This window comes from Prosopis cineraria, unplaced genomic scaffold (assembly GCF_029017545.1).
Source record: "Prosopis cineraria cultivar Desert tree isolate PC_DT_omini unplaced genomic scaffold, ASM2901754v1 PC13, whole genome shotgun sequence".
Lineage (NCBI taxonomy): Eukaryota > Viridiplantae > Streptophyta > Magnoliopsida > Fabales > Fabaceae > Prosopis > Prosopis cineraria.
The window spans coordinates 35,284,832-35,311,340 of NW_026555344.1; the positions used below are offsets into that span (position 1 = coordinate 35,284,832).

The following is a 26,509-nucleotide window of genomic DNA, read 5'->3' on the forward strand; positions in this document are numbered from 1 at the left end:
AGTTTTCCTTTGCTTTTCTCACTGGCCTTATTTGGGTTTCTATATGATGTGAGGAATTGTTGGTAGATAATACTTCCTTCGTCTCAAATTATATAGAAAAGATTCAGCGTCCCAAAATATAAGATACTTTGATAAAAATAAAGTTTTATTAATGATACTTTTTCAATATTACCCTTACCATATATTCTCTTTTTTTAATGTTCTTTTATTAATGGAGTATTAAATAAAGTGCATTTTTAAAAGTTTATATTTTTTTCTTAAAAAAGTAAGGTTGTAAAATGTATTTAATAAGCTCTATTGGTATGAGAGATTTTGTTTAAAAGCATCTTATAATTTAAGACGGAGGGAGTATATAAATACTCTGTAAGCACTGGTGAGGGCTCGGGATCCACTTTCTTTCATGAAAAAAAAAAATGAACTTCCCACTTCAAACCCAAATATTATTATGCATTTAGAAGATGATTATATAGAGTTCTCTTCCTCTTTACAGAAACTTCAAGAAACAAACACAAACCAAGTTGTCAAAGTGTGATGATGACATTATATGAACTTAAGAATTCAAGGAACGAACTTAAACTATTCAGATCAAAATTTAAATTATATACTATAATTTAAGATACATCATTTACACCAGTGCTAATGCGCCTTTCTTCTCCCAAGTAATTATCACCTTGAGTCTTCTACATCAACTTTTCTTATGGTTTTCCTCACTACTTTTGCCAAATCTTGCAACTCTACCTTCATTTGTTGATCAACTTGAAGCAATGGAAAAATGGCAAATACTCATAAATTACTTGTTGAATCCAAGTGAGAGAGAAAACATGAATCAAGTACATTATTAATGATTATAGGTTTGCAAAAGTTTGATTTTGAAGAGCAAAATACCATTTGGGTCTTTGAAGATGCTTGATGACTTCTAATAAATTTGAGTACAATCATGAGAATATTTTTTTTCAAATATATGGAACATGAACATTTAGAGAATGCAAATGCTAGTTAATTTATTTATCCCAATCCTTCAAAACAAGAAATAAGATTTTCAATGGTCATTTTTGTCACTTCATTGATCCGTGACCGAAACAGTCACCAATAGAAGTCTTACTTATACAGTGAAAGAAACTAACTTTTAAGATTATAAACAACTACTAGATAAGAAAGGCAAAATAAAACAATGGTTACAACATGATCCCAAATGAAAAGACTAATAAATAAAAGAAGCAAGAAATTTGTCATCTAAGACTAACTGAGGTGGTCAACATGTGGTGAGATCATAATATAAAAATTCAAGTCAATCCACCCAACTAAATTAATAAATCATTAAACTAATATTTTTATGGTTCAACTACTATTTTACCATTAACTCTTAAACAAATATTTTGATCAATTCAATTATTAGTTCGTTTTTCAATACCTTAAATAAAATGTAGAGATTCATGGTTCAAATATTCTTAATATAACTTAAAAAGATGAAAAAGCAAGCAAGCAATCTTTGCAGGGAGCTACCCATCTGTTATTCAGTCAGGAATGTTCATTACCTGTCATAACAACATAAATGAACCACTTTGATTAGTTATTTTTACTGTAATGAACTTAAATGTTAATTTGAACAAAAAATTTCTTCTAAAGGATACTTTATTTAAATAAGTTTTTAGCAAGTTCCATTTTTTTGGTTATTTTAATTTATGAGAAAATTTTGGGTCTCTTTGTAATTTTTGTTGGGTCTGTCTTGTAATTTTCTTGATGCTGTTCTTGCAATTTTCCCAAAACTCCCTTGGTCTGATGGTATTTCTTCGCGTGAAAGAAACTAAAACAGAGCATTCGCGTTTGTTCTTCACCGACTTTGAGTTCTCTCTTCTCATCACCGTCGAACTCCTTCTCTCCACCTTCGGCTTGCTCTTCTTCTCACCGGTGGCATACATCTGACTGGACTGGTGCGTTTCCGGCAACTGGAAGTGGGTCACCAGAATTAGTTCTTCCTTCTCTGTCATTTCGTGTTTCTCAATCCAGGATTGAGCGTCTGTGCGTGTGTATGTTATCTTCAATCCTTCTTGTTTCTCATCTTCGATAAGCTTAGTTGTTCTTTTTTTTTTTCTGGTCTTGATTTCTGGTTCTGCCTACCTTATTTGAGTTGCAGACCAAAGCTTTCTATCTTCTTCAACGTCGACCACATGAAGAACCTGAACCGTTATGGCTGCACTCAAGTTTGAGGTAACTAGTTGATCTTCTCTTCCCCCTCTTCGATGACAACAGCAACATTAAATCATTTTTTCAGCCGTCAGGTGCAGCCTCTGTTTCTCACTGTTATTGTAGTTTTTTAGTTAGGATTAAGGAGAAATTTTGGTTGATGCTGGAAAATGGTTTTATAGTGATGATGAGCTGAAATATAATTATGGAATTAAAGGTTGAGAGTTGTGGAACTTACTTGGATGCTTAATTATTGGAGAATGCCCTCAATGTATTTGTATTTGTAGATATATTTTAAAGAATACACGGAGGGAAAGAAAGTTGTTGAATTGCATGGTTATTTATCTCTTAATTTTGTCAATAATAAATAAATGCCTTAAGGTATTTGTAAAAATTTGTCGTGGGAAAATTTGGTGAATTGTGAGTAGTTAAGATTCACTTGAAAAAGTATCTATAATTTTGATTCAAATTGTTAATTGAAAATTTTATAATATCAAAGTGGGAGAAATAATTATGTATCATGTTTATTTTACATTTTTAATCTAGAGGAAGTTTAAGAATAATTGATATCATTTATTATAATTTATGAATTAATATAAGTCATAAGGAAGTATGAGGATAAATGAAAAGCTATCAAATAATTTAACTAACTTAACTATATTTAAAACATAATTTGTTTGAATATTATTGTTAATATTGTTTAGATTGAATTTTAATGCACAACTAGTGATTGAAAATTTTCTTGATAAATGATTTTAAAATTACGATTCATTGGTTAAGAAATCAGGAACACCATTAGAATTAAAGTAAAAGATTAAGAGAAGCATACTTTAGAATTTTGAAAAAATTATTAGGTGAGTGGGTAACGTTTTGAATAAATTTTTAGTAAAGTGTTTATAAAATCTCTTTATTTAAAATTTTACTATTAATCCTTTATAAATTGTATAAATATTCTTGTTTATCTTATTTTTATAATAATTGTTTTATTGATGAAAATGTGTTAATTTTAGTGATAGTTTATATCGTTGACAAATAATAATGAAAAATAATAGTTGAATAGTATTTGAAAATGGAAAAAATTTGAAATTGTTTTCTTGCTTCATATATGCTTAATTTTATTAAGGGGGACAAAGTTCAAAACGTTGGATGCTAACGGCAGTTCCATTAGCTATTGGGGCGTCATATTACACCCAATTAGCAAGGTGCTTATAGGAGATGATATCCCTGTGCAAAAGCCAACGCACGTGGATCGGAGCGATGGTATTTGTAAGTACTATACTCACGCTTCTTTTCATAGGCTTCATGTCTGTGCTTTATTCGTGGCTTTTGCCACGCTTGTTTCATGGCTCTCAACTGCACTTGACTAGTTACTTATCCTTGTAAATTGTGTGTCAATACTTGATTAGTTATTTACTTTCATGAATTGTGTGTTCATGCTTGTTATTCGTTCTAATTAAACCCTCCTAAATCTAAACTAAAATTTATCATTTTTTTAGTAATTCTCTTAAAGTACTTTATCGAACTGCACTATTATTTTAAATCTTTATATTTTATGAGCAGTAAAAAATTTTAATATATATATGTAATTCTACCAATATTGTCAAATTTCACAGTCATATTATTATGAAAAAAAAATCATTATTTATTTCTAATTTAAGGATAATTCATTATTTCATTAAATCATTTGAAGTTAAATTTATTATTTATTATCTTCATGTTTTCTTTATTATAATTTTGATTGGAACGCTACTTATCGGTAATTTCTTTAGTCTAGATATTGTAGCTAAACCTGCGCTTCCAACTGACCATTGAGGGCCCTTCTTGCTTTTTGGAAAAGGGAAATACATGGTGATTATTCTTTTTGGTGAAACCTTATATTATATTTTGTAAATTATAAGTTAGTGTTCTACATACATCATAATTAGGTCCTGATCTTATTTTATTATTATGTAAATTACTGCAATGAAACTAGTCTCCTTGCTAGTCTGGTTGGTAAATTCTATTCTATTGTGAAAATTTTAGGAGATTTGAATTATAGAGGAGAATCTGCATTAAAACTTTACGAACTTTATTGTTATATATATAGCTCCAACTCTCTTCATATTTTATGCCGGTCATACCTTTAGTATTAGGTTGTGACAGATGGTGTTAGAGCTTAAATTTCTATGACTATGTGAAGCAATTATTCTTCTTTAAAGTTTTAATTATTATTATGAACTCGAGCATTATAATAATTGAGATTTTATTAAAAGTCCCATTAGAAAGTCCTAAAAGAGTCTTTTCTTCCTTAATTATTGTGCTTCCTATATAACTATTGTATTTTGAATTAAAAATTTCTCATATTTCCTTGGATAGTGAGAATGCCGCCTAGCGTCATCCCTCTGGTAGAAGTTCCACTAGCAGTAGGACATTTGATAAGTCCTCTACTCCACAGAATGAATCACCCCTTCGTGGTTGAGGGCAGGATCTTAAACAAGCTAGAATTAAGGGTGGTCAACCCCATAGACATATTTAAAAGATTTTATCTAAGGTCGAACTTTCGAACCCTCAATCTTAAGAGGGTGCTTCATCATCTGCTCATGGCATTGAAAGAGAAATTGCCAAGCTACTAAAAAAAGAGATTACCATGACAAAATTAACTGATTTTATTAAGCTGAATCCTCTTACTTCTCTAGTACACTTGTTTACTAATGTAGTTTGTGATTTCACTGACTCGCTTCTCGTGCTGTTTCATGTAGCGCTTCGTCTTGAGCATTTTGTCTTGATTTACTTGGTTTTGATGCTTTGTACATACCCTTTAGGATTAAGCCCCCCCTATTCTGTACCCATATCATATCGCAATCAACTGCAGCTTTAATTCTTTTGAGGTTTCCCGAGTCTGTAATATTGGGTTGTAAATATGTGAAGATGGAAAGTTGAAGACTCCTGTTATGCTGCCTAACTAATAACCCATTAAAAGTTCAGAAAGACTAAATCATGTACTGCATTTGCGTTTTTATTCTATGAAATTGTTTTCTCCGGGATTCTGTATATATAGCTTTCTCGCTGATGGGATTGTGTCAGAAAATATTCAACATCATTCTTGTTACATATTTGCTGAAATTCTAACAAGTTAACTGCCTTTGCATGCAGATGGGTTCTGTAGAGAAGATAGACCCTAATTTTGATGAGGAGGTCCCTTTTAGCTCCTCAACAAATCCAGGGAAAGTCCATGCTTTTCAATCTGAGGACAACTCGTGTGCTTTCTTCCGTGAAATTGGCCACCTCATCCATCTTCAAGCCAATAGAGATAAGACCTATCAGGAGCATATACATTGTTTTAATTAAAGTGAAGATCAACATGATTTGTCAGAAATTTAACTGTCATTAATTCAGTGTTTTAAGACCTACCTGTTATTCTCTATAAATTGTATTGAATAATTCCATTTTTGGCATTGATTTCGACTTAAAGAGGGAGGTTTAAGCTTGAAAAAAATTTAAAAAAAAATTGAACCCATTCAGACCTCATTTCAAGAATGAACACGTAATACACTAAATATACAGCCTACATATTGTCAACTAATAAATGACAACTATAGCATAGTGCTTGTTTGAATTTGAATTGAAAATCAATCATTTGTACGGAAACCACACTTCCACAAAAATTACTCAAACATCTATATTATATATTAAATTAATTATAAATTCAAAATTAGGTTTTTTCTTTTAAATATCCAAACACTCATTATACAGGCTAAAATTAATTATAAATTCAAAATTATTGTTTTTAAAAAATATCCAAACATCTTATATTATGTCAACATCAATTATAGACTAAAAAATATGATTTGTAAAATAACTAATATGATTTTTGAATAAATTTTTAGAAATGTATATTGTATAATTAAAAAATTAAATTGAGAAGCTAATAGCTTATGAGAAAACTATAATTTTAAGTTCATAATTAATTTTAATATATATAAAAATGTTTGGATATTTTAAAAAAAAAACCATGATGTTGAGTTTATAATTTATTTTAACGTGTATAATGAGTATTCAAATTTAAAAAAAAAACATAATTTTAAATTCATAATTGATTTTAATATGTAACATAGTTGTTTGGATATGCTTTTACAAAACTATAATTTTACCTTATTTTCAACTCTACTTTTCAATTTTGCTTTTCAATTCTGATTAAAAATTTTATAAATCAATTATATACCACATAACATAATTAATTATATTCTAAATTAATCATATTAATTAATTTTTTTATAATTAATTATATTCAATTAAAATCCAAACATACTCATAAATTATGAGGTATGTGAATGTCACATACATAAATCCATTGGGCCAAGACTAGGTGACACAGCACTAATGCTCAAGCAAAACTGAGCCGAAAACAAAGATTAACCTACAGCATCCCCATGAGTTAATTATACTACAGTACTACACCAGAGGCCGAACAGCAAATTGGACAAATTCCAATGCAACTACCACTAAGATCACAATGAAGACTGCACTGTAACTTAAATCCCTCCAAAGTATTGTTTGGTTTCCTCCACTCCTGATTCTCCTTAAATCCAGTCTGTATGAAAAAATCAAAATGCAAGAGAAAGACCATTTAGTCAACAGAAAAGGCATTGACCAAGTAAAGTACCATGAAAAATGTCTTGAGACACCAAGTGAAAAACTATTTTCTCTTCTCTTTTCTTTTCTATTGGCCTGAAAAACTATTGTTTGGAGAACATTTGACAAACCAAATGAACCTCTACTCTATTTTAGCTAATCCAAATAAAACATGACAAGATCAAATCCTTTATCTTCTTAATTCTTTTTGATCGTACCATTAATAAGGCCCATGTTTGTTTGAGGACCCCACAAATATTGGTCTGTCAATTAGGTTTTTCCTGAGCTACCCTCCATAAAACAGTCTTCGATGAGACAAACAAGCAATTAATTTCCGATCAACTAATCATGAGGCAGAAAGTTGGAAACTACTAGCTTGTTTGTTTCCTCTACAGATCAGGTCAAAAAAGCAATTCAACAAGCCCGTTTAACCAATGCGTATGGCCATACCTTACTTCAATTAGTTGATGGTAGAAACACCCTTATGAGCTCTTTTGCAGTAACCTTTTTCCTACATGTAGGGCATTTGCCCTGTGCACTTATAGCAGCCTTAATGCAACTCTTACAGAATATATGACCACACCTTGTTGACACTTCCTCTATAAATGGGCCCATACATATTGGACAGCTAAAGACAGGCTCCATTGGAGGTTTAGATGACTTTTTATCGTTCCCCCACTGCAATAGTGAGTCAGGAAAAACTGTCAATACTGGATTCCGTAGGTAGAATCTTGTAACACTAAAACCAAGAAAATCCAGTTATGCTAAGATGATGAACTACACTAGGAACGTCATTGTTTATTATACCGATGGAGTCATTAACATCAATGGCAACAAAGATATAATAGACATTATATAGCTTTCCTTGTGTGAGGGAAAAAGTAAAGATTTTCCTTCCTTCATACTAAATATCCCCATAGAGGACCACTAAAGATTTTCAGATAGAGGGATGGTACTAAACTCCTATATCTGAAAGGACCCGAAGAAGACAAATTGACTCAACAATCAGAAAAAAGTACTCAAGTTCATGAACTTCTCTATCAAAGGGATCTCTAGCAAAGTGAAGATTCCAAGAAGAAGTACCCCCTTGAAAAGACTAAAACAACCAAACGAACAATGCAATGAAGACAGACGACATAAAATAAAACAACCAACTCTTTCTCCCTAGAATTGTTTATTGTTCTACTTAGAGTTTTCTTCCCCTAACAAAAGTCAATGAAATGGAAGTGTAAAATTACAACCAAGAAGGGCCTAGATGCAAAGGGAAAATGGACAAACAGAAGGTATAAATATGGGACCCAGGAAGTAGTATGTGTGGAACGAATCTCAAGCCAAGGCACGTTTGCGCGTGAGTGATAGGTCCCGACCCACTGTTGCCACCAAAACACACACAGAGAGACATAGAGGATGGCAAAATGGCAGAAAATGGAGACTATTGGTCCAGAAGAAAACAAAAAAGTTTAGATATAGAAGGATAGCAGAATGAAGAAAAATCAGAGAGTAATGACCAGGGTAGGACAGAGCAGTTAAAATGATTAGATACAGAGAACCTTCTTGGGTGGAGAGAGCCAACCTCTCAAAAGTTGGCAAATCTATCGTGTTCTGTTCTTAAAGCGTATGATGTAGTATTACATGTGTTTGTTGAGTAGTAAAGGATTTGTAGTCCTCTTGTTATTCATCTTTGTCAGTGTATGAAATATGACATGTTTTAAAATATTGTTACCTCAGAGCTGCCACTGCCTTCCAAGTTTATATATTGATCAGTATTGAGAATTGTTTGGCTAGAAGAATCTCTTCCGCAATAATTGGGAGCATTTTCAGCTATATGACTCTGATCTGCAAATATCATATGAGAGAGGGTGTCAGAAAGAAAAAAATAGTTAACCACATAAGTCACAGGAAAGAAAATATCAATGATTTGACAAGGAACAAGTCAACAATATGTTAAACAAAATGTCAATGAAGCTTCTAAATAATGAACAAGGCAGATTAATGGAATAATATGTTACCAAAATCCACATCAACTATAGTCCTCCCACGATTCCTTCTTGAATTGTTTTTAGCCTAAATTGAATGAGAATTGCATAAATAAGACTAGCACCCAATATCAAACATAGAATGACATGATCAAATCAACAGTTTATCGAAGGGAGAGGTATACTTCAGCAAAAGCTCTTGCTGTGCATTCTATAACATCATCATCAATGGCCTCCACATCAATAGGCTGTACAACTTGTGGTTGCTGGACAGCTTGAACTAGCTGGGGTTCAGGTGGAATGGAAGGTCCCTCTTGTTCCCGATTCTCACCAGGTGGAGCTCTATTAAGATCCAAATCCAAAACAGCCTTCCTTCGTCGGTAACTTCTGAGAGCATGCCCCCCAACAGAACGAGTACTCATCTTGAGTACTGATACAACTGCACCCAAACCACACAACGTTAAAAAAAACAAAACAAAAAAAAAACTATGTCACGCAAAACATCATCATGCACAACAATCGATAAAATGAGTCAAATCTGGGCCCCTAAAAGAGGCAAAATTTACTTGGCAGGAGATAATGGTGAGAAAAATAAAACAAAAATGATGATTCCGATAATTGAAGAGCAATGTGTGGATCCAGATGCTCATCATAACAAGAAGTCAACCTCTGCATTGCAGAAGAAATAATTATTTTTTGAGGAAAAAAAATCATTACATATACAGTAATATAAATGATAATTTATTCTACTTTCAGAATAACTAGATATATATGACCGGCTATAAGTGTGAAATAATTTGAATTCTTCGTAGGCACCAACATAAGAAGACATAATAGCCATACAAGACTTGGGTTGCAGCAGAATCAGCGATCCCGAAACAATCCTTGATTACAATACAAACTTAGTGAACTAAATATCTAGGTTATAAAAATTTTAAACAAACTCTATTCAAAGTATAAATAGATAAAATTCATGTCCCTGACTAGAAAATTTATGATCGACATAAGCAATTAATGATAAAGGAAAATAGTTACCAACCATCGTGGCCGTCAAAAAGTAGGTAAATAGGGTAAAGCGTTGCAGAAAAAAGGACATGTGAAAAAGTTCGTAAATTGGCATAAATAAAAATTCAGTATACAAGGAAAAGAAAAGTTCGGGTGTCTCATATTTGGCAATTTTGTTGAACAATTTTTAGCAGTAGGGTAAGAAAAACTGCAACTTTCCAGCAAACTTTTCTGTACAGTTTTCTTTTGAATACTCTGGAATCAGCATCGAATCATCCCAATGAATTAATCAACTCTTCTTTGGCTAAATGGATAACGAAGCCTTCAGAGATACTATCCAATGAACCCTAGCAACCCGTGTCATCAATTCAAGCATACATTTCCTTTGCCTAAGAGCATTCATTCATTTTAGAAAATCGCTATGGCAAAAAAAAAAAAAAAAAGCACACTCTGATACCCGGGGGGGGGGGGGGGAACACTAATTGCTGAACATCGTGTGTGAAAATCGGATCACGACGAATCAAAGTCGACAACAATAACTAAAAGACAATAAAAATAAACAAGAAAAGCACGGTTTTCAGCAACGATGTCCAGAAATTGAGATAGAGTACTACACACCAAAACCGAAAATCACAATCCACAAAACAAAACCAAGCGTCAAGACAACTCAAGCAAAACTAGAGCCGGGAAAAAAGCAAGTCAGAACTCGAAGTACGAAAAACGGACCTTCAATCGCAGCTCCAAATCGCGAAATGGGACGAATGCTCAGACTTCTCAAGCATTCAAATCACAGCAAGAATCTGAGCCGCTATCGCAGTTTAGGGTTCAGAACATCCAAAACGGCTGACCGGGCCTTCTAAATAAGTAGAAGAATGAATGAGAGACGAGAGTGCGGCAATGTTGTGTTGCGCAGTGTTGGGAACTGAACGGAGTTAGGGAACAAGACGCCAAGGAAGTCGGTGAAAGTTGTCCACGTGGCGCATCCTCTGTCGTTCCATGCACGCGTGACGATGACTGGATCGCTATGATTTCAGTACTTCTCGCACGAACGAATCATTTGAATTTTTGGAAACTATTCATCTTCTTGGGAGGTCACTTCATCATCGTGGTCGTGCTCGTGGGGACGAGCGGGAAGTAACGGAACGGGATTCTTTTTAAGGGGAAACTACACCTAATGACCCAAATATCAAAATATTTCATTTTTAACATCTCCTCTCCATCCCACTCCCTTGCTGTGTTATATAAGCTGATGGCTCATGAGTAAATTTCCTCTCTTGCGACTACTTAGTTGGTGTACCTTAATAATTTTTTAATTTTATTTATTTTTAAATGCAAAAACTTTAAATATAAATTATACTCTTTCTTGTAGTCAATAAGTCTAAACAGAAATAATATTAAAAAATATAATTAATACCCCATCAAATATATTATATCAAAATTCATCAATTTTTTATAGAAAATGCTTTCCAATATAAACAAAAAGGAGCATTCATTTGAATTTCTATCTTTTTCTTTGTTTGACATAATTATTTTTCTTTTTGGGTTAAAAACTAGATTTTGCATCTTTCGGCATGATAATTTGATCCATAATTTATCATCACCGGTAAGGTACAAATTACAATAGCTTTTCCCTAGAGAGTACAAAATCATTAAAAAAAAAGTATGGATTAATATGGATATCTAATTTTGAGGGAAGTAGATCCTCTCCACATCCCTCTTTCACTTTCTCCTTATCTTGTCTCCACTTTTAGATAAAAATATAAATATAAATATAAATGATTCAGATTTCCACATAATAATTATTATATTGTATTCAAAAAATAAATAAATTCAAACTGTTAAAATTTAAAATGCACAGTTTATAATTATAATAAAGTTATTGATCAATTTACAAAATATTTTAATAACAGTAATGTGGTTATGAATTAAATGTGAATTGCTCAAGTTAAATTTTAATAATTTAAATTTATTTATTTATTTTTAAATGATATTATGATGATTATTTTGTAAAATAATTAAATTTTTATTTAAAAACAATTAAATTTATACCATTTATTTTGTTATTTAAGGGTGGAGATGGGATGAGGAAAGGACCCAGACCCAATTTTGAGAGTCTAGTGAAAATATAATAATTAATAAATATACTTATTTTAGAATCAAAATTATGTAATTATCATATTTTTTTTATCCAAAGCTTATTATTTTTCATATGCAAATGTCTGCTATTAATGCTGTTATTAATATATTCATCTGCTTTTTGTATTTGTTTTTGGCCTGTTTGCAAAATTGTTTTCAAATTACAATATTAAATCACGATCTAAGTTTTTCTTTTTGCCGAAGTTTTTCTAATTATTTTTTTAATGGAAGGCAAGTAATTATTTGAAAGATCACTAGGCATTATCAAAATCAAAAGTTTTTCTACTTTGATGAATAATAAATTATAACAATCTTTCGATCCTCACGTCCTCATCAATCATCATCTTGGGTATCCAATCTTCTACCCTAAGGAACAAAATTTTCTGTTACTATTCCTCATGATTCACCTTTATGTTTGGAGAATTTTATTAAGTTTAATTAGAATTAGAATCAGAGGGATATTGAAATAGAAGGAAAATAGTACAGATTTTATTATCAAAAAAATAGTACGGATTTTTTCCATTATTAGAAAATTGACAAGTTATCCTGATATCACGATGCTCCCTTCGTTTTTATTTATGAAAAAAATTATTACTTTTAATTTATTTTTTATATAAATAAAATTATATTTTTTTAATAAGTATTTATTATAAATTTTTTAAATTATCTTTCATAATTTTATTATTCATAATTATCAAAATAATTAATAAAAACTTAATTAATATAATTAATAAAAAATATTGTAGTTTAATTTTTTATTTTTAAACACAGTTAATATAATTAATTATTTTTTTAAATTGTATGATATAATTTTTTCTTTCATGCGAGTAGAAACAGGGGAGTGTGATCGAGGAATGTCTTGATGGTCCCACCCTTCATAAATCGTAATCATGGGTTTCGAGGAGACCTAATTCGCTTTATTAAAAGTGAAGGAGACCTAATTCGCTTTATTAAAAGTGAAGGGACTCTATTGCTAGACTATTTTATTTTAAGCTTGGTTTTGTTGAAATGTTTTTATGAGAATATGAACCAGTGGTGAAGCCAGGATGGAAATGGCAGGACTCCGGATTTAAATAAAAAGTTAATTATATATTATGCCGATAATTTAGTTTTAGGTTTTTTAAAATTTAGAATAAAAATTTCATAAAAATAATTTTACAATATGAAAAAAATCGTAAGATAAGAATTATCAAAAAAAAGTCAAAAGTGTATTAATTTTGGTCTTATTTAAAAGGTTTGAAGAGAAAATTTATTTGTCATGTTTATAAGTTATATCATTAAATTTTAATTATAAATTTTATATTTTATTTTTCATTAAGTGTTGGAGGGAAAAAAAAATAAATTATTAAAATATATATTTTTAATAGAAATAAAGTTAAGAATTTATTAAAATTTTTAGATAGTATTAATAACTTTAAAAAAATTCAATTCTGATAAAATATATATTAAAATTTCTTTTGGGTAGTTTGAATTACTTTCAGAAAACATGCTCCCTCCTATCATATTTATAGGACATATTTTAAAAATAATTTTTTATCTAAAATGTAGAACACCTTATAATGACTAAATTACTTTTTCCAATGTTACTATTTCTTAATTAGTATGAAAGTATTTAATATAGTTATATTATTATTTAAAGTCAAGAATAAAAATACATCTCATTCTTTTAAGATATTAAGAGAAAAAACTAAATTTTTTAAAATAAATAAAACAGTTAAAAGTATTATACAATAAGGACCAGAAATAGTATATTTTTAAATGAAATGTTTTCATCAAACATCTCTAATTTAATAATCAAATAACAATTAGGTAGATTGAGAATAAAATCTAAAAAAATATATAGGAGATCTATATTTTGTAACTATTGATTCTATAGCAATTTTGTATAGATTTTTAAAATAAAAAATATTTGTGTATTTAAAATAAAATAGAAGGCATGTTAGTTTATCTTACTTATATAAATATTTAAGTTCTACTCTTTTTTTAAATTCAAAGGTGATTTTAATCATGCATCAATAATAAAAATATTTTTATAAATCAATCTAATATAAAATTTATATCTATTCAACATAAAAACATTATAATTATATTTGTTTTTCTTTAAAATAAGGGGGGGCGCCATTCAACCCACACGTGCCACACATTACATGTACTTGATTAAGATTTGCGATGCTGAAACCAGATCTAAAAAGAAGCACAAGAGATGAAGGGAATGGGGTCATTTTAGTATTTTTCTTATCTTAATTAATATCAAATTAAATACAAAAATAAAATTATTTTTATCATTATTGATGTCATACCAAACAAACTCATGGTATCATTACATTATATTTCACTCCTTTCCTTTACATTCTCTCTTGACCAAATTGGCACTAAATATATATTTCCTCCATTTTTATATATAAAAAAAATTATATCATATAGTTTAAAAAAATTAATTAATTATAATAATTATATTTAAAAATAAAAAGAGTAGACTAAAATGCTCCATATTAATTAAAATAAGCATACATTAATTATTTCTTGTTAATAATTATGAGAGATAATTTAAGAAATTTGTAATAAATGCTTATTGAAATAGGTAATTTTACTTATATAAAAAATAAGTAAAAAGTGATAGTTTCTCTTATAAATAGAAATGGAAGGATTATTATTATTATTATTATTATTATTATTATTATTATTATTATTATTATTATATCAAAGATAGAAATAAGAGTGAAAATGGCAATGGAGCGAGGATGAAAATTTTCTTGCTTAATTATTATTATTACTACTATTATTATTATTATTATTACATCAGAGATAGAAATAAGAGTGAAAATGGCAATGGGGCGACGATGAAAAATTTTCTTACTTCACTTATATCAAATACTGCATCGTTAAAATATTAATTTCCTATATCAGCATTAAATGAAGATAAAAGGAAAAAGTTGTAATAAATATTCAATGTAATGCCTTATAAAAAGGATCACAAAATCCTTCTTCGAAAGTATGTTATAAATGTGAGAGGAGGGAATAACATGTAGGGTTAGAAGGGTACATTTTTGCTCTTCATTTTTCTTCATTACTCATCTTGACCTTGGGATGAAATTTGACAATTCAAATTTAATATTTTACGAAAATAAATTTTGTTCATTTTTTCCCTACAGTTCTGAAATGTTCTGTGAAATGTTAGCATTTTATATTTATTTATTTATATAATATAATATTTCAATAATAGTTTTATAAATAGTAAATATCTTATTATTCAAGTTTCATTGAGTAGTGGAGTATAAGGAAAATAAAGATATGACAGGTAATTTTTAATAACGTTAATTATTTTCTTGAAAATAAAACCTAGTCTGGGAGATGCTTTGAGAGAACGTTATCTTTCAAGTAATTGATCTATGCCCTTTTTGGTCATGCTGATAAGGAAAGTCTATATCATATTTTGCTTTTTGTGATTTGGTTAGATCCTTTTAGTTTGAATGTATAAGCATCATGACTTCTTCCTTTTCCCACATTGGTCTCATAAGCAACTAGTTATTGAGTTAATTTCTGTTCCTGCACTCTTGCAAGAGGTGTGATTAAAGCTCCGTTTGGGAACCCTACATTTAACTTTTTGCAAGCATTTTGGTACTTTAAAAAAGTTAAAAGCTGTGTGAACTAAAAATGTGAGATGAATGTATGTTATGAAATTACATCTCAAATGTGATTGAATGTAGTTTTAGAGGATAAAACTTTTGATAGCTTTTTGAACTTACATTTAGAATGTAACTATTTATTTTACCTTACTACCCTTTTAACTATGTTCTTCTTTCCGGTTTGCTCTACCTCTCTTCTTCTATATCGGGAGGCCACGATCAAATGCTCCAATATAACATGGCTGTTGTTTTTTTTTAACTTATTTCTCTTAAAGTGTTTTGTTTTGTATTGTTATTGTTAATTTTTAAATCAAACATTTAATGTTATTAATTTTTCTTTTAAATTTAAATTAAACCTATCTGGCTCAATAATATTATGATCATGTAAATAAAAAGAATCCCCTGTGAATAAGCATGTAAATTTAACCATATTAAATGTTATGTTATTTTAATTTTTTTCACATTTTTTAAACATTTATAATATATTATATTTGTATAATAAAAATTATAAATTATCATAAATCAATATTCTTTTTGATCATTGTATATTTAAAAGTATATTTCAAAAGTATAAATTATCATTAATTTAAATAATTTTTAATTTGCCAAACTGACTTTGAAAAATATATATTTAAATATAAATTTTATTATAACAACTGATTTTTATTAAATTAATTTTTGTCAAATGAATTTTTAACAAACTGATTTTTTGGCAAATTGAAAACCAAATACATACTAAATTATGTGAATTATTGTTTTTCTAAACACTATTTGACAATCGAGAAACTTGCTTATTGTAAATACTGTATTTTGTCTGAGCTTTCAAGTGTAAATTAAAAATTAATCAAAAACACAATAAATAAAGTAAAGAAATAAAAGGAATAAAAAAAAGAAGGGGCTTTTGTGATAACAATAATATTTTTTACCCCAAATTTCCTTAATTATATTCACATTAAAGTTGACTTTTTTAAAAAAGAAAATTTAAAATATTTAAAATTTAATTTGAGAAAATTATACCTTGACTGAAATTTGTTTTTAATTTGTTAAGAAAAAAAATATGAAATCTAAAATAATGAAAAAAACTCAAAATAAAAATTACTTTTTTTGTTTGATTCTAACATTAAGTGAGAGAACCCTAGTTAACATCTATATAAGAGATAGTTGTAAAGGAGAAAGGGGAGAGGTAATCAAGAGGAAATTTTTGGAAGAAGAGACAACTGAATATCTTGGTGAAGCTTTAGAGGTAAGTGACCTTTTTGTACACGACTTTTATATTTATATCAAGTTAGGTGCAAATTTAAGTGATCTTTCCAATGCTATTCTTATGTTCATATCAATTTTCTCATTTTAGATTTACTTTTAAGTCTACAGATGATTTTTATTTTGTCATAATTGTACATCTGACTATCAAATTTTCTTATCTCAATTTGACTTTTCTTTTTGGCATTATGTGGCTTTTTTTTTTTGCATTTCGTTTCTTGTCCAAAATAATTTCATGTTTGCCAAGTCTATTTGTGCTTATTTTGTCTTCACTTGATTTGGCATAATGTTCATGTATTGGATGCCATGCCACATGATGAATTTTAACGTTTTATTCTTCTTTAATTAGAGGTTATGTAGCAATGTTGTGATCCAGCATGTTTTTCCTTTTTTTTTTCAATCAATACTCACTTAATATTTTATATTTCAATCTCATCTTTCTTATAACTTTAAAAATTCACAAGTAATACTAAATCACCACGAGCTCCAATGCTGGTTAAATATCTCCTCTTGTAAATTATTAAAAAAATAATTAAAATAAGAAATTTTTTTAATGTATTTTAGGTTATGCCATGAGTAATGTTAAATTATCGTGGATTGCTAAAATATAAATCGAGATACCGTGAATGATACTAAATCATTACAGGTATCAAACCTCTAATCAAAATTTTACAGTCAAATTATTTTATAGAAATTTATTTTGAAAATTCTTTTAGAGTTTGTCATGAATGATACTAAATTACCGTGTACACTTAAAGCATCAACTAACGAACTGTGAGTGATACTAAATTATCGCAAGTTTCAATATTTGTTAAATTTTTCTCTCTTATGCATTATTAAAAAAATAATAAAAATAATAAAACTTTTAGCATAATTTAGGTTACTCCACGAGTGATACTAAATCACCACAAGTTCCTAAATATCAAATGAGATACCGTAAATGATAATAAATTATTGAAAGTATCTAATGTTGTATTTAAAATTTTAAAATTAAATTATTTTATAGAAAATTCACTTTGAAATTTCTTTTAAGATTTGTCATGAGTGACATTAAATCACCGTGTGTACTTAGAGTATCAACTAATAGATTATGAGTAATACTAAATCACCGCAAGTTTCAATACTGATTGTTTTCCTTTTATCCAAAGGTACATCCTTATGTCAATTTTTTATTTAAAAATAAATATAATTATATAACACAAAATAATCTTCTCTTCATAAAACAAATTAATAAAAAAAATTAAAACAAAACCTAAATAATAATATTTCGAACTACGTGGTCTTTGATTCCCATTACAGAGTACGTAGGCCATAGGCTTTGATCCTAGGTCAAGTCCTTCCATGTAAATAAATAATTTATTTTTTTATCTTTATTTTTCATGTGCAATAAAGGATAATTAAAAAATTATTAAAAGACCAATTAATTTTATACAATCAACTTAGGGTAATCGTTCTTATGAACGGGTGTTGTGAGGTGCCTAATACCTTCTTTACGCACAACCGACTCACGAACCCTATTTTAATTATCATAGACCATTTTATTTTTAAAAGATTTCTAAAATTATCCTTTTAAATTTTGATGGCGACTCTTATATTTAGTATTTTTTTTTGGGAGAAGATCACAATTAGGATGCGACACTTGTTTATTAGGCACATTGATTATCTCTAGATTTTTAACCAACCGAGTTTCTATAATAAAAGAACATTTGCAGTTGGAATGAACCCTCTCAAAAAAGGGTAGCTTCATCTTCATGTTAGCATAGCTTGCCTATTAATTATCCACGACCAACAAATTGGATTACTTTTTTTTAAGGAAAAAAAAAAGAGTCCATCAGTAGTCGTCAGTTTGTTGTTGTTATTGTTGTTGTTTGGAGAAACCAATTTTTCAATGGCTTTTTTGTCAAGGAAAACCTCCATGGATGCTAACATGTTCTATCTTCTTTATCTTCATGCTACTTTATGGTGGGTTAACAATCCTCGCTCCAATCTTGCTCTGCTTGATTTGGGATTACATATCATCAACTTCAGGCAAAAAAAAAAAAATCTTTCAACAAGTCCTTCACTCTAGCGAGTTTCATCTCAATGTGACAATCTTTAACATTCAGGCATTGCTGGCTAATTTTCATCCTATTGCTTCCAATGCCATTCAAGACATATATATATACATACATATATGTATGTATGTATCCTTGATTTTTTTTTTAAAAAGTAAAAGCTAGCTAATTTTCTTTTATAATTTTCAACGGATGAGGAAGTAGTTATGAAAAGTAACGTGAAGTCACATTATTTACAAGTTAAATAGTGTGGTTTCTTTTCCAGATATTTGTGACGTCTCATTTTTTTTGGAAAAATTTGAGTGAGGGACCATTAATCGGAGATAATAATGAAAAAGAAGATCTTTGAATTTTTGTAATTTCACTAAAAGACTCATATAGAATTTTGTTTAAATTTGTGATAGAAATGATAAAATTGCCCTCATTTAAATTAATGACATAAATGATTTGTTTGTTCCCATAATATATGTTGTTCATTTACTTACGGAATGTTATTCGTTTTCTTACTTCACTTGTTTATAATCCTAAATTCACTTGATTTTATTTTAAGTGTTAGTTTTATGATAAGACGACTTGTTCATTTTCATACTGTATGTTATTCATTTGTTAATAAAACGTTGTTCATTTTCCTATTTCACTTATTTATGGCCGTATAATGAAATTAAGTGAAAGTAGGACTACAAATAAGTAAAGTAGGCAAATGAACAACATTATGTAAGTAAACAAATAATATACAATATGGGAATGAATAAATCGTTTATATTGTTCATTTACATGAGGATAATTTTATCATTTCTATCACAAATTCAAATAAAAATTTATACGGATCTTTTGGTAAAATTTTATAAATTTAAGAATCCTCTTGTTCATTATCTCTAGTTAAGGGTCCTCATTGAAATTTTTTCCAATTTTTTCTCTTGCAATTATTGCAAAAGGACTCATTTCTATTTGAGAAAAGTCAAGCCAAGTGACATGATCAGACAAATCAATGATGGATGCACGTGTGGTCGGACTGGGACAGCTTAAATGCTTTGTAATTAAAATCTGATCACTAGAGATTAAGAGAGGTGAAGAATCTATAATTAGAATTTAGAGGTGAAAAGTCATCTGCTTGTATGAAAGATTGTAATCAGATGAAGAGTTGAATCCGTAATTAGAATTTAATCAATTTATTGAAAAGACTTTCCCCTGGCCTCTTAACATAAAAGATACGATTGCATGTTTCATTCCATTTTGCGAGAAATTTTTAGATGGTTCTTATCATCCGTGCCATGTCTTTAAAAAAGAAGAAGAAGAAGAAGTCATTTTACTGTAGTTTAATATAAAATTAAAAATATTATATGTCATTATTTTTAATAATTTTATTTTTGAAATAGATAATATAATATACAATTTATATTTATTTAACAAAAAATTATAATTATATTTGTTTTAAAAAAATGGGGGAACCACCCAACCCTGCCTGCACCGCACATTATATGTTAATCCTTAAAATTAAAGCAGAAATATAGATATGGTTATATAAATTGGTTCAAATAATCAATCACAAAGGTTAGGTTGGAATGAAAAAAAAATTTGACTCAAATAAATACATTAAAAAAATTAAAGAAAAGGGAAAAATGGGAAAATTTTGTCATTGAAGAGGGGTACAAAAGAGCAATACTTCAGGCCAAACTGTCCGAAAAAATTAGGCCAAATTTGGCTATATTATATGATCTTTTTTAGAGAATAGATTCTTTAAGCTTGATTCGTCCAAATTACTGGTTTAAGTATAAACCATGTAAGACATGATTTAACTAGCGGGATCAATTCATACATTTTGTACAAACATATAGGTTAATATTTTGGTGTATATAAAATGAATAGTGAATAGATATCATATTATAAATAATTATTTAAATATATTTTTTAAAAGTTGTGAAAAAAATAAATTGAAAAGAGCATATAAATAGGTTGATAAATTAACCCATTTAACCCGGCTACATTAAAGAGTTGGGTTGAAATTTTTTTAATTTATATAAAATAAATTAAACTCAACACAACTTAAATTTTTTTTTTAACCCATATGGATCAACTCATTTAATGGTTGGTAATTGGAATAGAAAGAATTGGATATCTCTTGAATAAATAATTGAGGATTTACAACTTGTAAATGAAAAAATAATAATAATGTGAAGAGAGTTACTTGGAACTTTTAATATTTGCATCCAATAGTTCAATTTGGTTGAATTACATGAATCAAGATTAATCCTAATGCCGATTCATTTTAGTCATTATTGGTGTTTGGTTGGCTTCAATAACGACAAGGGATTACAAAATGTGCTCCAGATTTCTTCAAATCCCTGCATTTGGATTACACTTGTAGATCTCATGGCCCCTTCGTTTGTGTTCTTGTGTTCCTCATCTTTCCCCGTCATCATCACTGTTGTTTCGTCTACCTTAAGATTTGTCGCTGTGCTCCTTCCCTTCACCATCAGCAACAAGTAAAGATGAAAAATGAGTGGACTTGGTCAATATGAGCCTCGATTTTATAGGCTTAGCTTTTAGGAGTTGAAGCCCATAAGTTCAATTATCCAAAAATCTATAATCAACTGAAATTTAACTATTATTTAAAAGGTTTAAGGTCAAGCTTGTAAGTTTATTTTTATTATTTTTTTAAATTTTTTAAAAATTAAAATTTTTAATTATAATATTTTATATTTTTAAAAATATAAGTTATAATATTCAAAAAATTAAAATGAATAATAAAAAGTTTTATATTAAAGTATAAATATATATTTTAAAGCGTTAATTTAATTTAAAAATTTAAAAATATTTATTTTTTAGGAGTAAGGATAAAAAAACGGGCCTTAACCATCTGAGTCCAAGCTCTTTTTTTAAGGATTTATTAAAGTTGAATTTCAAAGCTCAATTTTCCTAAAAAACAACATTTTTTTCACATTTAGACTCTCATAAAAATAAGTTTAAATAGACAGCTTATCAAGCCTGACCTTTATTCTTGATTCTACAATAAACCATTGTCATTGTGCTCTTGCCATCCTGAACCTAGATTTGTGTCTCCATGTATGTCGGCAATGTTGAACCAGGTCGATGATGAAGCTTTGTGATGAGGGAGGGTGGAGGCAAAGTTGACTAACATTATCTTTCAAATAATTCTCTTCTCTATGCCATTTTGGTTGTGTTGATAAGAAATATATGTCTAAATATCAAGACTTCTTCCTTTTCCCACATTGGTCACGTAAACAATTAGTTATTGAGTTAATAAAATTGTTTTACTCATGTAAAAGTTATGATCAGATTGTGCAAATTATTGTTTTTTTTAGCACCATTTGGCAGTCAAGAAACGTGCTTGTTCATAAGGATATTCACCAAAGAACATGGGTTATCTCGAAATCTTTGTACATTCAAGTTTCTATAATAGAAAACATTTGCAGTTGGGATGAACCCTTTCAGAGAAGGGTAGCTTAATCTTCATGTCAGTGTACCTCCCTAACTCATTATCCACAACCAATAAATCGGATCATTGGTTTTATGAAAATCAAAAGAGAAAGTCCATGAGTTGTCATATTGTTGGTTTTTTCATAAACCAACTTCTCAATGGTCTTGTTGTTAGGAAAACCCCTGGGAATACTAACATGTTCTATCTTCTTTGCCTTCGTGCTACTTTATGGTGGGTTAATAATCTTTGCTCCAATCTTGCTCTGCCTGGTTTGGGATTGCATATCATGAGCTTCAAATTTTTTTTTTTTTTTTTTTTTCAATAGATCCTCTACTCTAGCAAGTTTCATCGCAATGTGATAATCCTCAACATTCAAGCTTTGTTAGTTAACTTTCATCCTGTTTCTTCCAATGTCATTCATGACAACTTTTTTTTTCTCTCGGCTAAATACTTGTATTACTACTCTGTAACCTTTTTCTTATACATATTATATATATATATATATATATCCTTGATTTTTTTATTTAAAAAAAGAGCTTGTTAATTTTTTTTTTCCTTAATTTTGAACTGAGGGAGTAATTATAAAAGGTTACGTGGAGTGACATTATGCACAAGTTAAATAAATAATGTAGCTTCTTTTCCAGAAATTTGTGACGACTCAATTTTGAATTCTCTTACAGTTATTGCAAAAGGACCCACTTTTAATAGAGAAAAGCCAAGGTAAGTGACATGCTGAGACAAATCAATGATGGATGTACTTGAATGGGGTATGTAATTGGGCTGGGGAGAGCTTAAACGCTTTGTAATTAAAACCTGATCACAAGAGATTAAGAGGTGAAGAATCCATAATTAGAATTTAGAGGTGAAAATGTTTTCATCAGCCTATAAAAGATTGTAATCAGATGAAGAGGGGAATCCATCATTGGAATTATTGGCTTTTCTCTAGCCTCTAGGTGTAAAAGGGGATTGGGTTTTGGCTGTAAGCACCATCGTGCTCATCATTAAGAAAGATTTGGAACATTTAAATTTTAATTTAGATGGTCAGATTTTTTAATTTTTAATTTTAATTTTATATTTTATAAAAATAAAATTTATAAATTATTTTTATAAATATATTCATCATCAATTTAGACATTATTTATTGATTTAATCTGAGATTTTAAATTGTTTAATTTAATATTATAATTTTTATAAATTAATTATTTAGATGTACTCTAAACAAAACAGATTTAATATTATAATTTTTATAAATTGATTATTTAAATGTACTCTAAACAAGACAGATTTAATATTATTAATATTTTTATTTTATTAAATTTTTAATGATTTTTTTATTTTAATAAACATACAATAAAAATAAAAATAAAAAATTTAAATATAGACATTATAAATAAAAATTTAATATTTAATTGGACTGTCTAGAGTAGGTTTAGATAATTAATTTATAAAAATTATACTATTAAATTGAATCATTTAAATTAAATCAGTACTGTCCATATTGATAATGAATATATTTATAAAAAATTTTATAAATTTTATTTTTATAAAATATGAAATTAAAATTAAAAAAAATCTAGATCATTCAGATTAAAAATTTAAATGGCTTAAATCTTCTTAAATGATGAGTACCACAGTGTTCAACTGCTTGCCGAGCACCGAAAACCGGATCATTATAAAAGGTACCATCACATGTCTCATTTAAGTTTATCATGAAACATTTTTATATAAATTTGGTGGGCCATGTCATTCATCATTCATTCATGCTCTATAAAAAAAAAAAACACTGAATGTTCTATTAGTTTAGTCAAATAAAATTAACTCTTATATGATATTATTTTTAATAATATTTGTTTTAGAATAGAGTACTTTTTTAATTTTTTATATTTTCTTTTTTATTATAAATAATAAAATTAATTTATATTTATAATAATTTAATACGTCATTTTTTTATTGAACATAACATAAAATGATGTAATGCATCGAGTCTTTACAAGAATTTCTCACGCTTCGCGCTTTATTTCTTTGTGTAAGACCAAATAAGAATAGCTACCAACTATTTATTATTTTGTTGATTTATTGAAAATAAAAATCAAAGGTAAAGTGGTAAACTGTACTCTCCTTTCCTCAGCTTGATCTTAGTATTGACACGTGTGTGTGTTTAATTTAATTGTAATAAAAATAGGTGAAAATACATAATATTCCCTCAATTATATATATATAAATCTCTCTCATTTTTTAAACTCTAAAATTCAGATCTTTAACTTTCATATTTTGACCACCAACCCCTTATTACTTTTAAAATTGCCGTTAAATTAACAAAATGCATGCAACATCACACTAATTAAAATTATTTGACAGATGACACGTACTCTGTTGTATTTTATTAATTTATCCTGAACTAATTTGTTCTGGGGCAATTTTGTAAATTTCTACGCAGCAATCGCTAATTCCTATGGCTTTTAATTGTGTCCTCTCACTCTCTTCGTCTTTGCGAGTCCTTCTCTTTCTATGACGGTTGCTTCATGAACTCCGAATTGCTATGAGAGGAGATTGAGGAATGCAATAAATTATGCGTAAGAAAAATATGACTAAAATTCCATAATATGATCATAAAGATATTTTAAATCTATTTCTAATAGCTTTCTGATAGAAAACATTTGATATGCAAGGCAAAAGAAAAGTAGCCATTTAATTATGATTGGACCTTCCATTTCTATGACTTGTCGAAGATAATAAAATTTCGGTTTTTGACGTCAACTCATTCTACATAAATAATTCTAAGGAATTGTTAGCCCAAAAAAAAAAATTTAATTAATTTTTTCCAATGAAAAAGACAACAGAAGCTTAAGGAAACAATTCCACATTTAAAAAGAAGAAAGTGATGGAGGCGGGAAGCATGAGAATGATCTTTAAATGCAGAAGATAAAGTGGGTCGAGTTTATTTTGAACAGGTTTAATTTAAATTAAATTTATTTGAATTAGATTTAAAATATCATATTCTTTAAAGAAATTCATACAATCAAGCTGGACCTTAATTTTTTTTGAGTGAGTTCAAATTTGACCTAAATTATTAGCTATATTACATATAGAGTCAATAATTTTAATAAGTGAGTTTATTTGGATTGAACTTAAAATATCATATATTTTAAAAAAATTACATATAATCAAGTCTAACTTTAACTTTTTTCTGATAAATTCAAATTGATTTAAATTTTTAGCTTTAAAAGAAGACGATGGAAAGTAGAATGAAACAAGGAGTGGGATCTCCTACTCCCTCTCTCCTATTCTTGGCTTTGCTTTTGCATAGTGAAGATGGAATGATTTTTTTTTTTCATCAAAAAATTAATAAAAAAAGAAGCCCACCCTCACTATATGAGGGCAGGACCAAGAACCAGAAGAAGAGAACATTGAAAATAGAGAAGACCTGTGACTCCAGAGAGAGGGAGAGTTAACACAAGTCACAATATAAGGGTTTGGGATTGTTATAAATAGAATAGAATCACAAAATTAACCTTTATCAAATTAAGTCAACATAAACTAATGAAACACAACAAATTACATGTTATCTAATAAATAACTTTAAATAATTTGATGTGGCATGCATTTTGTTTTATTTAATGATCGATTTAGTAGCAGGAATTGATAGTCAAAGTTAAGGTGGGGCATGGAGTGGCCATTGTCCTCCATACTTCAAAGCATTCTTTTATAGATGTAAACATTTTTATTTATAAAACAGGTTGAAACGATGAAGTTAATTTTAGGCCCTACCACATTTAGATAAATATTTACTTTTGGCCCTCACATATTGACCTTTGGATTTGTCCTTGGGAGGTTATCTGTATACAAGGGAGTTTTATGTTTTTTGACGTAAAAAATATTTTTTTAAACACAAATAAAGGGAAAAAATATAGTGCCTATTTAACAACGTGTTTTGAAAATGATTTTTTATTCTTCAAAATAAAATAATAAAAAAAATTTGTTTAGTAACATATTTTTAAAAAGTATTTTAAAGAATAAAAAATAAAATATTATTTTGAAGAACATAAAAAAAACAACTTTCAGGCATTTTGAAATTATTATTTTGGAAAGCAAGAAAAAATGAAAGAAACATTTATTTTTATTATTTTTTATTTTCAAAACATATTTTATAAAATACTAATTTTTAAAATAATAAAATAAAAATAATTTCAAATAATTCTGTACTCTTTTCTTCTTAGA

At 28.5% G+C, this 26,509-nt stretch overlaps 1 protein-coding gene and 1 long non-coding RNA gene across 5 annotated transcripts; one reads left to right on the forward strand and one right to left on the reverse strand.

Moving 5' to 3' along the window:
- The first annotated feature begins 1,835 nt into the window (after positions 1–1,835).
- Positions 1,836–5,613, forward strand: LOC129290399 (uncharacterized). Of its 2 annotated transcripts, XR_008588363.1 has the most exons (4): positions 1,836–2,027; positions 2,135–2,208; positions 3,308–3,450; positions 5,317–5,613. It is a non-coding gene; the product is annotated as an uncharacterized LOC129290399 (long non-coding RNA). The 2 variants fall into 2 exon arrangements; XR_008588364.1 differs by lacking the exon at positions 3,308–3,450.
- Positions 5,614–6,455: 842 nt separating this feature from the next.
- LOC129290397 (uncharacterized) lies at positions 6,456–10,882 on the reverse strand. Of its 3 annotated transcripts, XM_054927157.1 has the most exons (7): positions 10,503–10,875; positions 9,338–9,440; positions 8,957–9,210; positions 8,805–8,859; positions 8,519–8,631; positions 7,246–7,473; positions 6,616–6,754 (listed from the first exon to the last, which is right to left on the reverse strand). In XM_054927157.1, exons 3-6 carry the CDS (start codon positions 9,191–9,193, stop codon positions 7,252–7,254), a joined length of 627 nt encoding a protein of 208 aa, XP_054783132.1. In that variant the 5' UTR covers positions 9,194–9,210; positions 9,338–9,440; positions 10,503–10,875; the 3' UTR covers positions 6,616–6,754; positions 7,246–7,251. The 3 variants fall into 3 exon arrangements, with proteins under 3 accessions (XP_054783133.1, XP_054783132.1, XP_054783131.1); XM_054927156.1 differs by lacking the exon at positions 9,338–9,440 and having other exon boundaries at positions 10,503–10,871; XM_054927158.1 differs by lacking the exons at positions 7,246–7,473; positions 9,338–9,440 and having other exon boundaries at positions 6,456–6,754; positions 10,503–10,882.
- Positions 10,883–26,509: the final 15,627 nt, after the last annotated feature.